Here is a 15,291-nt window from a genome sequence, read left to right on the forward strand (position 1 = left end):
AATTAATACGTATTTCCGTTCGACGAATACCTCGCGATACGAGATCTTCTCCTCTCCGTCCTCCGCGTGAGGAGAGCACGTGCGATTGCGTCTCCTTTCGTTAACGTACGCACTACGCGACGACCACGTGCTCGCGCCGTCGTGTTGGTCGTTCCGGGAGTCTCGGACGGTATTCGGACGTAATTTTTCGGCATGGCTTTATTTTAAACGCGAGGACAATGTAATTTTCGCGACGGTAAAGTCACGGTCGGGGTGTTCGCGAGTGTCCATCGCGCGGAAGGACGACTCGACACGTGCTACCTGAGAGGAGGAGGAGGCCCAGGAAGGGTATCCTGCCCCGGCGGAGCAACCCCGGGGTAAGTATAAATTTGTCTTTGGAATAAAATGCTTTGAATGTGATATCTACAAAATAATTCTTTAATTTGTGTGTTTCAGATCAAGAGAAACTCCGCTGCTTCGCGTCGTTTAATGAGAACTTAAAGTGCCGCACGCCGATAAAAGTCATCATACGAACCGCAGCCGGTTCGTCGGTCGTTTCGGGAGTGCCGCTAGTTTACGGACGTCTTTTTATACGATTATTTTTTACGGGAGTGCGTTCGCGAGTTTCTAGTGCGCGGAAGGATGACTCGACACGTCCCATCTGAGAGGATGAGCAGGCCCACCAGGAGGCATCATGCATCGGCGGAGCAACTTTTAGGTAAGCATTGATTCCTCTAATAAAATCTTTATTAAAAGATTTCCTCTACTTTTTTTTATTAATTTTTTAAACCGATATACATGTCTACATTAATATTTTCCTTTTTATGTTACAGCCACCGGCAGAATTTTACAACTCCGCTGTATGCAGATTGGGTAAGCCAGTAACTTGTTTTCAGGATTTTCTCTTTACAGCAGTGCCGAAAAATAACGCGAGCTAGTGATCGATAATTTTCGCGAATGTAAAATCACGGTCGCGTTCGCGAGTTACTTGTGCGCGGAAGGATGACTCGACACGACGTCCCATCTGAGAGGAGGAGCAGGCCTCGGATAGGCATCCTGCATCAGCGGAGCAACTTTTAAGTGAGCATAAATTTTTTTAAATTAAATCTTCATTAAAAAAAAAATTTTTACCTTTTTTTTTAATTTTATGAATTAATTTCATGTCTACATTAATATTTTCCTTTTATGTTACAGTCACCGGCAGAACTCTAAAACTCCGCTGTTGCAAATCGGTAAGTCGCACGATTTTTTTTTGCAGTTCGCAATCGCGGTCTCTTAAAAAATAGCGCGCGCATAGTTTCTTCTAGTTTAAACACAAAATTAACAGAATTAAATTCTTTGTAAGCGTATTAAAATCGCGATAGCTCTTAAAAAGTTTCAAAGTTTGCTTTCTCGTTTGGGGATAAACCTGTCAGACGCATAATACAACGAACAAATGCTTGCTCATGATTAGCTCAAATTTACATCTGAGCAGCAACTGTAACATCGTAGGATCCGCGTTTCGAAACAACCCGCCACGCCCATACTCTTAAATGCCATCAAATAGACGCGTGTGTCTTTTAACTCTAATTACCACCTCGACATCTGCTTTCACGGCGTTAGTCCGTCCATTAATTTCCATCTCTAGGCACATGCGTTTGTCTTTCCGCCTGCGTCAAACTATAAATCATAGCCAGCAAAAATATTTTTTATAGCCTCCGATTTTAACATTTCCTCTTTCAGTTTCGTTACGATATTTCTTACACGTCTCCTCTCGCATACTTCGAATTTCTCGAAAAATTTTGATGCAAAAAAACTATCCTGCCTCGTAATAATTATATAATTTTAGAAAGAAAAAGCATCGATGCTTCTTATATGCACTTTAAATTAAACTTGCGCTTGAAATAACAAAAAAAAAAGGGTAAAATTATGCCCTCGTTGCGAATCGACGAAGAATCGGAGTGGCAAACATCCTATCCCGTCAGTGCCGCGTCAATTTTTGTTCTACAGGCAGCAAACATTTTTGTTCGATCGAAGAAGTGGCCCCTTGAATGAATCCACTTAACGAGCGATCGAGACCGCTCTTCCGCCCTCGAACAGGCGAAAGAAAGACTCTCCAAGCTCGGGTAACAATAGATCCTCATCGTTCTCTCTTGTGATTCGAAGTACGTTTGACTGACATGAAGATGGTCAGTCTTTCTTCGACCTCGAGCGCCTGCCCGGCAGTTTTCTTTTTTATAAAGTATCAATAAGATATCACCTGCTTGAGATATTAACTCCGAAGCACTGACGCTATTCGATCAACATCAGCAAATATGATACCTATCCTATTCATCTTTCCTTTATTGTGAATAGCAAAATTAGCACGATATCACACCGGGCACCTCGCTAATCTAAAAAAATATCGACCGTTGTATTGGTCTCGAAATCAACCAGAATCGAAAAATCTTATTCAAAAAGCGACAACTCGTTTAAATAAAAAAAACAAGCATTAACATAAATTTTTGTTATAAAGAAATACAAGCCGAAATACGCCCGTAGTTCGTCCCAAATAACGTGCATTCAGTCTAGCGTGAATTTATTAAACAGCTTTTAATACGCCGCGCTTAGTAATGTAAAAAAAACAAGTGTGGCAGGCCACTCGATACACGTTGGTGCACCCACGCGAGTCTGTCGGCTTCTCTTCTCGAACGAACGCTTCGTCAACTTTAAACGACACAACGGTAGGACGCAACGAAGTGAGATATCTAATATAGACCAGGCGAGATCGGGGCGATCCTTTCGCCATAGCCATTCTTTATCCTATAAAAGGCGCGATAGTGCCGTGCTAGAAAATACGGAAGCTGCGGTAGCTAATTCTCCCACGCGCCCGGGCTCAAATATGTTATCTTTTTCTCCGTAAAAATCTAAAGTAGAATTAAAAAAAAAAAAAAAACTAAGCATTGATTTGCCGTCCCGATTCCCGACGTACGTAGATTCAATAAAATTATAGAGACAGCTAATTCTACAAAAATTAACTTTCGTCAGGTCTGCATAGTTTAGAAAAATCTAAAGTAGAATAAAAAAAAAAATTAAGCATAAATTTTTCGTCTCGATTTACGACGTACGTAGATTCAACAAAATTATAGAAACAGCTAATTCTACAAGAATTAATGTCCGTCAGGTCTGCATAGTTCAGAAATGGTAATCTATAGACTAGAATCCACGCGTTTAACAAATGAGATAAAATGAAGAGGACGTTTGTTAACGTTCTGATAATCGCGCGTCAGAACTGTCTCTCCAAATCCTTTTAAAGCCTGGACACAAAAGACACTCTTCTGCATATCTATTCCAGCAACGTTATCGATCGGCGCGATATCTCAGCCACGATTCTCCTGCTTTTAGAACGCGAGATTCCGGACTGAGATCCTGGATGGCCGGGTTGTTTTTCGAGGCAATGACAATAGTCCCCCGAGAATCCTACGCAAGCTTATCGTGCTTTTTATCGCGAGGTAGACATCTATAATTTATTTCTTGCTTACGGATTAACTTCGCGGCGAGACTACTTAAGCCATTAGAAAAATAATTATATTTCTCGGAAAAGCGTACGAATCGCCGCGTCATCATATACGTTATTTTCACAAAACTAAGACAGCTCACTTTTTGTCTCCGCGACGTCCCGTAAGTTCTAATCATCGCGCCCCATCAAATTACCCCGCGTCACTGATTGAACAATTTCTTTCTGTCCCGGCGTTTTTGTCTCCCCCCCAGATCGAGCTTACAGTCAGGAGGAAACGCGTAAAAAGGAGAGCTTTGAGAGAGTTGTGTCGCCGAAAAGGCATAAATCCCTCGTTTACAATGCCGGTCTGCTCGGCACACGTGTCCGCGCGAGTGAACTTTGCCGCGCGGATGAATGAAACTCTTTGACGAGCGCGTTCTGCTCGGTCGGAAGGCAAGCGGAGACTTGTCTGGCCTCCCGTTCTGGGTTATCGTCGTCACGGTGCCGGTTGTCGTCGTTGGTGTTCCTGTCCTCTCTTACAGAGGCTATAGCTGCCGCTATAAACAGTAGGCCCGATTATTAACGTGCTTCGCGCCGCCACGCCATGGCACATGATTCTGCCACCTCGACTTCCGGTATTGATCAAGCACTCGCGTTAATAGTATTACTCGGAACGAAAGCTAAAACGTCGTTAACTCTGCGATCGGATAAAAGACCGGCCGTTTTTACGATATTCGATTCGTTTATATTAAAATTTTTTTACATTTTAATTTTATTAAAAAAATATGCATACTTTCCACAAAAAAAAGAAAAAAAGAATTCGAAACTTTCGCTTTTTATTAACTACTACGAGCTCAATCGCGTCGCGTCTGACGTCGAACATTTACGTCCGGTTTCGTCCCCGTCTAAAGCATTCTCGCGTTAGCGCATCATCCCGACACCGAAGGGCGCAGCCCAGCGTTAATGAACAGGCCACGCAGCGCAGCATCTTTTATTCATTTCACGACAAGGAGCGAACAGCGACAACCGCTTTTGCGCCACCGTAACGTACGTGGCTACCCACGTGTGTCTCGCTATATTGCATTTCCGGTTTGAGAAATGTTATAACGCCGCGGTTGGAATCCCCGCGGCCGCTATCGCGATTTCCTGTCTGTGATCTATTCTCCCTCTCGTCGGATTATGTCTCCTTCTTTCTCTGTCCGTTTCTCGCACATCCCGCGATTTATCTCGAGCCCACCCTCTAAACCACTCTAAAATAACGATTCGCGATTGCTCTCGTACTTTTTCTTTCATCTTCCAATAAAACCATCGTCGCGACGCGTTCAGAAAAATTCCTACGTGAACTGTTATACAACAAACTGATTGAACACGCGTGCGTATATATTCGGGATTGAATATCGACGCGTGACGTTTTTAATTGAGCAACATGCGTTGATTAAAGTGCGTCTTAATTTTGATTTAAGAACAAATGCACATTGGCTTAATTGCGTCTTCGAGAAGAGGCAGCGATACGAAAAACGATGATGACTAGACATGAATTGACTCGTTGTTACGTTTTTGTCCAGTACTCTCTCACTCTCTTTCCCTGACCCAATTCGTTTTAAATACCCTGGTAGATTCGATTACCCGAATTATGCACGGATACTCCGACCGAACGGCCCACAACGATATCCATTAGTAATCTCGATCTGGATCATCGATTTCTCCGCCTACCGGAATATAGTTAGCAAAAAAGGCAATTGTGTCGCAGCGCCGTCTTTACGATGCCGATGCCGGCATCGAGATAAAAGCAGAAAATTGTTAAAGATGAGGAGATTAAATGCATTTCAATGTAACGATTTAACTACGTTGCAATCGAGAGAGAGAAAAAAAAAATGCCGTTACGATTTCCTGGAAAATTAATGAGCCATAACTCGTTAAAGAAAGCAGAAGAGATACGATTTCGTCAACAAAGTAAACGTATCTAATAGTCACGAACTGGTTTTCAAAATTAACATATTTATCACTTATCTGAAGTTTCGATATAACTTAAGTATTCAGTTTCTAAGTGTCCGATAAATAAATACCAACAGTGATGTCAAATAGAGCCATATAGAATAAATGATGTACGACAAATTGCATTTCGCATCACGTACGTTGAAAACTTTTTTAAAAATATATCATAGAAATAATGTAGCAATAATTATAAAATCTCCACAAATAAAATAAGCAATAAAAAAAAAAAAAAAATAAGCTACTTTTAACTAAAAAAAAAAAAGAATTAAGTATAATTAATTTTAATGGTAATACAACGTACGTAAATTAATTTTATCGTCTTTAAATCCGCCGTCACTTTGCGATTCGATAAGAATAAATCGCAGATGCGTGTATCACTGTTTCATAAATTTATATGCACAATTGCTATTCGTTAGTTGACGAGAAAGGGCCGCCCGGAATGCGCTTCATCCCTAACGTTTCGAGCAGGTTTCACAACGGTAATTATTTCACGCACTTCCGCGGAAGGTTTTCGCCTGGCTGGTATACGGGCCCGTATATTTTGACAGTTACGACGATCCTTAACGATCGGATTAATTTTTACGGCGCCGTAGTGAAATGAAAGTGCGCACAAGCACGCTGTCGAACCCTTCGGAGTCATGAAATTTCCAGGCGTCTCAAAGCGTCGTGCGACCACCTGGCTTTCGTTTTGTTTTATTGCCTGGGAAAGGAATAGTCCACATTCGACTCGTGTCGTTGAATCTTATAGAAAACTGAACGATTTTATTTCCCGAATAATCGCGCGTTTGCGAGAGTGCAGGAGAAAATAACGCTCGGCTTAGGTGGGCGGCATTTGATCGCAGGCAATTTTTTGTATCTCGTTACGTGACTCTAAAGCTTTTATCACTTTGCTGATAACCTATCTTCTAACGTTCGATTACGTATAATATTATTTATAATTTAATGCGTAATTTATTATTTCGCTAAAAGAAATCTTTTCAAGTAAAGAGCGATGGCTAGTCGTCGATTCTCAATAGCAACAGTACGAAAACATTGTGCTTTGTATAATAGAAAAAATTGCTGGCCGTGAGAAAATTCGCTTAACCATCTGTGGGAGTTGATAAAAAAAAATCTTCTCTACAGAAATGGTGCCCTAAAGGTAAGATTCAGCGGAGTCGACTCCCCCTCCCGTTTAACCCTCAGATGCAGCGAACCCTTAAGGGACTACGATCTCGATCCTCTATTCTTTCGGGAAAATCCAGATTTTGTGAAATTCTATATTATACACGGCTCGTCAATGATGCTTTGTTAAGCAGCGGAGTGACACGCGGCAGTTCAAACGACGTTTTATCGAACCCGAAAAGGATTTTCTTTTCTTTACCGAATCACGAAACGGAAGTCGATCTTTCTGGTTAACCGGTTATTGAAAAATATTGATGCGCGATCGCAGTTCAATCGATCCAAATATTGATCGTTCGCAAGTGTTAGCGGCGAAACAATGATCCTCTAAATAAATTTCTCGTCAATACTGGAGACTTTAAAGCACGCGTTATTGCATTCGGACATTATAATTAATTATATTAATTTCTTTACAATAATTACAGAAATTAAAATTGAGTAATTTAATCGATGAATATCGCGACGTATTCATATAGATATAGATTCGTGATAAATCGAAGAGTATTTTACACATTAATTTTTTTATCACGCGCTTATTTGTGTAAGAAAAACGTTAAAAAAATCGCGGCGCGCGAACTACATATGCATACATACATAAAATGCATTTCTTTTAGTGAGAAAATAAACTTCAGAATGTCGGATCGGTATCATTTCGTTTATTCTTGATATAACGTACAAATTTACAAATATAGACAGATGTGACGTAAGAAGCGCTCTTCCACTGAAAGAGCACCAAACCGTGGCGAGATCAATTCTTTTAGAGTCTTAGGACTCAGAAACCCGTTTCGCCGTCTTTTTCCACCTCCGCAATTCCCGCGACACGTAAGCCCTCAATTTTCGCACAATGGAGAATCTCAAGACTCCTTATAAAAATTTAACGTACAATAGCGCCTTTGTCCGCGCTTTACCCCATCCGTCCGATTGAATCAGACGATTTTTTTTTCCTCGTACAACGCACAGATTCCCGTGGAACGTCCAAAAATCGGGCAACCCTCGTGAAAAGGTTAAGGCCTTTTCTTCAAACATCGCGATGCGGCCATTCATCGAATTTTTTTTATACTAGTGTCGCGCGTCGTTTTCGACAATTTATAGCAAAGATAAGAAAAAAAAAGTATACATTTTTTTTTTAATTCTAAGTATTGCGGAACGTATTCCGTATGCAATTACGTATAATTGCAATATGTAAAAGTCGAGAAGAAAAAGACGAGCAATAATGCGTAACAATAGATATGATTCAAGCGAAGAACTGACGATGTTGACACCAACGATTCGAAATGTCGGAGAAGAGCCGCCGATAGAATTTATAATCGTATAAAGCACCTCGTGACTGTTACGTCCAAGAGGACTGTAAAATACAATTTGTAACTTCCCTTTCCGTTTTATTATTCACGACGTTAATGGCGCGGCGAAAAGATGACGACGGGGTCGTATATCGACATTAAACACAAAGAGAGAAGCACAGAAAAATCTCATATGAGTGTCATATAGGTATACGCGTATTCGACCTGTATAAAAGTTACCCCACTATCGTAAATTGCGTTATTCGCAAATAATTCTGGAACATATTGGAAAGGTCGCATAATAAATACGCCGAGCGTGCGATTTCGCGAAAAGTAATCGTCGTAAGAAAGAACTGTAACACGACAGTGCACTCACTAAATAACCAGTTTTCTTTGCGACTGAATCCCGATTTTAATTCCCATTCTACAAATTTAAATTAATTCAATGGTCCGTCGCTATTAAAATATTAACCCGTATTAATTAAAAATAATAAATATTAAACTTCGCAAAAAAGAAAAAAGAAAAAAAAAACTTCGGTTATTTTAAATAGAGATCTTTAGAAAGTTTATATGGTCCCTAAATGCTTTAATCCGCCACTACGTTCGCAGGTCACAAGTTTGCGCTTGCGAGACGATGAAGGCTTCACGCGTGCCATAAACTACCCCTTATGCAACGAATTTGTAACGTTTTATTAGCGGGACGGGCAAGCAGCGGCAATGCCGTGTTCGCGAAGAGCTACTTTGTGCGCGTTTTAATGGGCCCGACTTTGTTCTCGCGACAGCCCTCGTCAGAAGCCGTTATTCATCCGGCGGAGATTTACGTTTGCGATGCCTATACGGGAGTAAAGATACGTATGGGGATGCTAACTTTATGATCGATTCTGTTACAAAGTTGACTCTTTATGCCGCGCTATTAGCTGCAGCTCACAAAGCAGAATAGAGAAGAGGGATTCCTTTAAAGGATCGCCTCTTCAGCCACCAGTTTGATGCCGAATGCATTATCGCAGAAATCTCGCGACGGTGTTCTCCACGACGAACGATCGGTCTCGATTTTAAGACTCTCGGCTCTTCGAGAACTACTCGCGTTGAATAACGTTCGATCCGTAACAAATTTAGAATTGAAATACTCGTAAAAATATACAATGCTTCAGTTAAATTCTATGTGAGAGAAACAGCACGGATCGATGTCTGAAATCTTTAAATATTTTTTACACAAATTAAAAAAATAACATACGCTTATGTGCATTTTATATATTCGGAGCCAGCTGTTCAATTAACAATTCGAAATTCTCTCAAGTTGAACATTATACTTAATAGTCTTTCACGATATACTTAAAACAGGTCGACAAGATATCCCTGCCATAATACCTTCGCATTCATGGTGGCTTATCTGATTAACGATGCATTTTCATCTTTGACCTCGATATATCCGCCTCGTTAATAGAGCGAAGTCTCGAGTGACAAGAGTTATCGCAGAAAATTATTAATCTTTGACGCCTATCAGATAATACACATATTTCTACTTCGATTCGTTTAAAGCGCAGAGAAAAAAAAAAAAAATTATAGCTAAACGGTTTGTTTGTATTGGTCTCTTTACGAGAGGATGCTGTCGCGCGAAATTTTTGAGATCGCTGTCACGAGATAAGGAAAGCACGCGAGCCAATTACTTCCTGTCTGTAAGGGTGACGCAAGATCGAAGTACGGTAAATGAAACACGCGCACGCGATTCGCGTTTGGCACCCCGCAATTACACGATCCGGAGAATCCATTAGCGGTGTTAACCTCACAGGTGCGAGAGCGCGAACGGCCGTCGATGTAATCACCGTCGTGCACGGAACGTGGCCGAATCCAGAAAAAATTAATCCGATCAGATTAGCCGAACCATAGTAATTACGTACGAAGCGTTAACGCGGCAAGTGCTCCCTTTCGTTCGAATGGACGGTCGTTTCATCTCTTTCTCTCTTTCTCTCTCTCGTGAACTCTCTCGCGGGTTCGCTAAATCGCCGGATTAAATCGGGTCCGACGTGTGAGAAATTATAAGGGCCAAATGATGCCTCGCTACTCTTAAACGACGCGAGATTCTTTAGCTCTCCGCGGATGATCTGAATCTTTCTCATCTCAAAGTGAATTTAACTCTTAAACCAGGTTTTTAAACTATTTTCCTGCAAATTAAGAATAAAAAGTTCTACGGCCGATTAAATTTCTTTTTCTTTATCGTATGTTTAGGCTATACGAAGGTAGAATATCCTCGAGATAATCAAGAATGCGAGAACGCGAAGAAATTTATGTCCGGCGACTTATTCGGCGACATTGTTTACGGGCCAGGAAGCAGTTTGTCCCGCGCTCGCTGCTCCCTTTTTGCGATATAATTGCAGGTTTCTGCGCGTCCGCGTCCGCGGTCGGGGCGGTCCTTTTTTGCCGTTGGGTCTTCTCTCCGTTGTAAGAGACTCGCGCGACCGTGTTCTACCTCCAGGACCCCAATCCGGACCCCGCGTGCGCTTCTTTTTTTTTTACCCACACTTTATCACATCGTCCTCCTTTCTTACGCGGTTTCCCTCCTGTCGCGAGATCGGGTTCCCGCTTTTACGCTAGTCCGTCGCGACCGTATCTCCATTTTTACTCCCTTCCCCAAAATTGCGATCGGAGAAAGTATAAAACGCTCTTCGATACTCAATCGATCGTTTCGTCTTCCTCTGTCCAGCTCGTCCGTTCTCTTTTCGTTCAAGTGGCGGAAAAAAAAAAACAACCTCCGTCGCGTTTCGATCGTCCAGTAAATAACATTCGCCCGAGCACTACAATCGACACAATTATTTTTGGAATCGCGTTAATCATACCTTCGATTATACCGTTATAATTGAGGCTTAAATGACGCGCTGGGTACAACTCCGTTCGCAATATAAATGACTATCGATAACAAGGCCGAAACGCTCTTCTTAAGCAGCTCTAGAATCTATCATCTTTTCTTGCCGCGTTACGAGAGAAAGAGAGAGAAACCGATCGTGCCACCCGATAAAATATACTTAATAAGAGAGGATCGGCGCGAGAAGTGTAATTAAAAACGTGTTGGCGATTTTATGGCGACTCTTTGGGACGTGTTATTACTGTAAGTTCGTTCGCGAAGCGCGCACACGGCAGAAACGAACCTGAGCGATCACGCAGCGGCGTCGGGAACAAGGCGAGCTGTGCTCCGATCGAGCACAGCGGCAGGAAAAGGCGAAAAACGACGAACATTAAGTTTCGGGACTTCGGAGAATATAAAAAATAGAGCGACTAGTAAAATGGGTACGTGTTACATGTAGAATTGTAACTAAAACGCATAAAGATCCGCGCGATTTACTGTAAAGCGATTTTGGGCAGTGAGCCATTTATGATAAAAATATAAAAAGTCGTTTACGCCTATGCCGAGTCAGTCTGTTACAATCTAAACTCGCGTCCTATCATTCTGGGAAAAAAACGCGACAGTCTTCGGGACTGAGAAACAAAAGAAATATATATATAAACCTACATTACGTATAAAATATCTTAGCCGCGTGCTAATACGACTTATCGACGTTGTAACAGTTAACATATTAAACGTTGTAACATATTAAACATTTATAGAATTAAGAATTTCAAAACAGTGTGGTAAAATTTAAGCAATTAAAGCAATTTAAGCAATAATTAAATATTTCTACGCAAGCAGCTTTTCCGCAAATGACTGTAGAAGATGTATACGAGAAAGGATCTGCATTTCAAAAATAGAAATAGATGATTAAAATCATCTATCATAAACCTTCAAGCCCATCTAAAAAAAATTTAACTCACATTAATACCAGATTAAAATATATTTTCTGATATTGTATATAAAATTTTTATGCGTAACCAACTTATATCTATTTAATATACATACATATATATATCTCTATTTAACGATGTACATCTAAAATAAATAATATAAAAATTCTTTTCTGAGTGTGGAGACTAGTAATCTTCTATATAAGGAGTGAAATAAAAGCTATTATTCTGGATAAGACATGTGCAAAAAGAAAAAAAAAAAAGGTTGACCCTTGAGGATGCTGTAATTGAGTATAGCAGACCAGACATCTTCTACAGCCTTTTACGGTTTAAAATGCTCAGATAAATTGAGGGTGGTTTAACTCACCAGTGCGACCAGTAGAATTGTGCTGAAGCCTCCAGAGACGGCAAGTAATCAATGTGGAGAGCTGGATGTCCTGATCGTGGGACAGTAGACTGATGGACAGGACGCTGTCCCAGAGGGAGATGTACACCTTGGCGACGAGTCGATTCGTGAATCAGGTCCGACGAACATCCCGTGGCAGATGCAATAAATTTATACGTATACGAGTCGGCGGAAGAGCAGCACGTCCACGTTGTCGAACCCTTATCCTCGTCCACTGCGGAAACGCGCGTAGAGCTCGAATTTCCACGTCCCTTCTAACGACCAAGATAGGTGCTCCGTGTAGAAAGATCTCCTCTAGAGACCTGCTGCTGAGGCGTGGTCGACCTGCAAAAAAGACGGTTCAGATACCAGAACTATCTATATATATATTATCTAAGTTATTGAATTTCTGCCACGAAATGCGATACTCGGTTTTCACGCATTTCCTAATCAAGCTGAAAAGCGATACAATGTCGTAAAAATATCGTGATGAGATCGGGCATCAGAGACGCTCGACGCATAATGGCGGAATTCAGATTACGGAAAATGAGCTTGCTCACCGAACGACTTGTGCTGCCTCTGCTTCATCTTGCCCGTTTGGCGAATTTTAAAACACGGGCCGGTCAAAAAATCGCAATTCAGAGTAGTTAGCCAACATGCCTGTGACCGCTCGTCATTTTAGATCGGTCTTCTCTCGACGATTCGTCATATTAGCGATGAATTGTTCGGATTGCGATAAGTGAGTTTTCCTGCCGGGCGTCTTACGCCGCCATTTCGTTACCTGCTTCGTTCCGCGGGCATCGGGTGGAAGAGCCGATCGGAGTATTCCTGCTGATCTCGATCCTGCGGTTAGCTGGCACGATCTCTCGTTGTTCTACGTTGGCTCTATCAATATTTCGTTGCACTCGCGACACACTGAACGGTCTAATAACCGCGATATGCGAACTCGCTGCATCGTCGTCCGATTCCGCCCGGTGGGACGACGCAATGAGCACCGTGGCAGCGAAGTTACTGAGGTAACGAACAATTCAAATTAGCAACCAAATAGTTACATTAATACCGCGGGTGGAGGCGCTGAATATCGATAGATTGCGCATTGAAGTGCGCACTAACTATTTCTATGATCTCGATCAATCAAGATCAAATAGACAAATCCCGTCCTCCTGATTGGCCGGATTTCTTTTGTAATAATTCAAAGTAGCGCGCTGCTCTCAAATACACAATTTAATATTTAATTAATGTTTTTCTTAAATGTTGGTATATTAATTTTTAATTCTGAGTTAATTAATAGGAAATTAAAGCGAATATTAAACGACAAGCGTTTTACTTTCAGAATATTCACATTTCTGTTAAAACAAAATCCAGATTATTACGCCAATAAATTTTTTTATATAAATATATTTAAAAGAATAATAAAAATACATTTTTTTAATAAATAATTCAGAAGTGTGCTTTTGCTTTGTTCTTTACGAAAAGGGAAGTTTAGGGCAGTAATTTTAAAAAATTGTCTACACTTAAAAGAAAAAAATCTATAAATGTGATAACCATGTATAATAATATAAAAATATGTATAATATATAAATATTATCATCCACGTATGTACCAATATATTTCTGTAGATGGCTGTATCAACTGTTTAACAGACAGAGACATCTTTACAAAACTCTTTCAAACTAAAAGAAGTCTGAATACTCTGAATTTCCCGGCCGTTGTAGGTTGCATGTTCGTGCGAAGCATAACCTCCGACAAACAAAATCCTTATCATTGGCATATGTCCAAAGAATTGTGAGAAATCGTAAAGCATAATTATGAAAAAATACGTTAAATCATTGCTGGAAGGAAATGGCAACTTACAGTTGCTGTATACGGCTTTATTGGCTGCTGCACTTGCTTTTATAATGCTAGGTAACTGCATGTTTATTCACAGGTGTTATAGCACTGAGAATTTGTTTTTTGAATAATATTAACTGCATTTATATAAAACATGTTTTTATATTTATATTACTTGCTTTAATATAGCATTATATAATTTTATTTTATACAACAGTGATATTAAATTATATGTAACTTGTATTATTACAGTTTTATTTGTGCTGTGGCGTAGAAGAAGGTCTGCTGGTCATGTCATTCTTTTAGCAGGTCTCAGTGATAGTGGAAAAACATTGATTTATACAAGGTTATTGTGCTCTAAATTTGTCAAGACATATACATCAATGAAAGAAAATGTAGGAAATATTACAGTCAACAATGTAAGGTTTTTAATAACATTTTATAACATGTCAAGTTCTATATATTATTTACTGTAATTATTCTCATAAAAGTATTTATTTAGACTTCCTTGAAAATAGTGGACATTCCTGGAGATGAACGACTACGCAACAAGTACTTTGATAAGTATAAATCATCTATCAAAGGTCTGGTTTATGTGATTGATTCAGTAACTATTCAAAAAGAAATTAGGGATGTAGCTGAGTAAGTAATATAAAATTTAATAAAAGTGGCGTAATATTTCGTATAAATTTTAAATAACCATTCTAATATCTATTCAATATTTTTTTACAGGTATTTGTATAACTTATTATCAGATTCCTATATTCAAAAGAACATTCCTGTTCTAATATTATGCAATAAACAGGATCAAACTATGGCTAAGGGTTCTACAGTGATAAAAATACTATTAGAGAAGGAAATGAATCTCTTGCGAATGACAAAGACTAGTCAATTAGAGGCGACAGACGCATCGTCAACCAATGTCTTCCTTGGAAAAGAAGGAAAGCATTTTGACTTTTCACATTTGGATTCACAGATTTATTTCGCAGAGTCCTATGCGTTTAATAAAGATCCAGAAACGTCAATCGAAATTGACGAGCTTAACAAATGGTTACAAAAAATCGTATAATGTAATGCATCCAACCTTCTGAATCTAAATTATTCTATTTAAGTAAAAATGTGATTATACACAGAATTCTTTTTACATAAACATTAAAAAAAAAATCATGCCATTATATTATTAAATAAATATGATTTATTTAAAAAAATTCTAAAATTATTAATTTTATCAATAAGACAAGCTCTAAGTATTTTGCTAAGTAACGAAAATTAACATCGATGATCTTAATGAAACCTGTTTCTTACAATTAAACCATCACGAATCAATTCTATTGTGAGCTTTCTATGTATATGTGTCAGACATGCGCGGAACGTATTTCCGGTTACTTTGAGCAGAAAAATCCGGGACCCTCTATATAGTTTTGCTTATGGCA

The 15,291-nt window shown here is 39.8% G+C and overlaps 1 protein-coding gene and 1 long non-coding RNA gene across 2 annotated transcripts; both read left to right on the forward strand.

Annotated features, from left to right (window-relative positions):
- The first annotated feature begins 788 nt into the window (after window positions 1-788).
- LOC139104389 (uncharacterized) lies at window positions 789-5,696 on the forward strand. The gene is made up of 2 exons (XR_011546025.1): window positions 789-1,059; window positions 1,174-5,696. It is a non-coding gene; the product is annotated as an uncharacterized lncRNA (long non-coding RNA).
- Window positions 5,697-13,672: 7,976 nt separating this feature from the next.
- Srprbeta (signal recognition particle receptor beta) lies at window positions 13,673-15,003 on the forward strand. The gene is made up of 4 exons (XM_070659836.1): window positions 13,673-13,933; window positions 14,111-14,277; window positions 14,361-14,500; window positions 14,591-15,003. The coding sequence occupies exons 1-4, from the start codon at window positions 13,837-13,839 to the stop codon at window positions 14,925-14,927; spliced, it is 741 nt and encodes a 246-aa protein (XP_070515937.1). The 5' UTR covers window positions 13,673-13,836; the 3' UTR covers window positions 14,928-15,003.
- The last annotated feature ends 288 nt before the right edge of the window (window positions 15,004-15,291 follow it).

This window comes from Cardiocondyla obscurior, linkage group LG07 (genome assembly GCF_019399895.1).
Source record: "Cardiocondyla obscurior isolate alpha-2009 linkage group LG07, Cobs3.1, whole genome shotgun sequence".
In the NCBI taxonomy this organism is placed as follows: Eukaryota; Metazoa; Arthropoda; class Insecta; order Hymenoptera; family Formicidae; genus Cardiocondyla; species Cardiocondyla obscurior.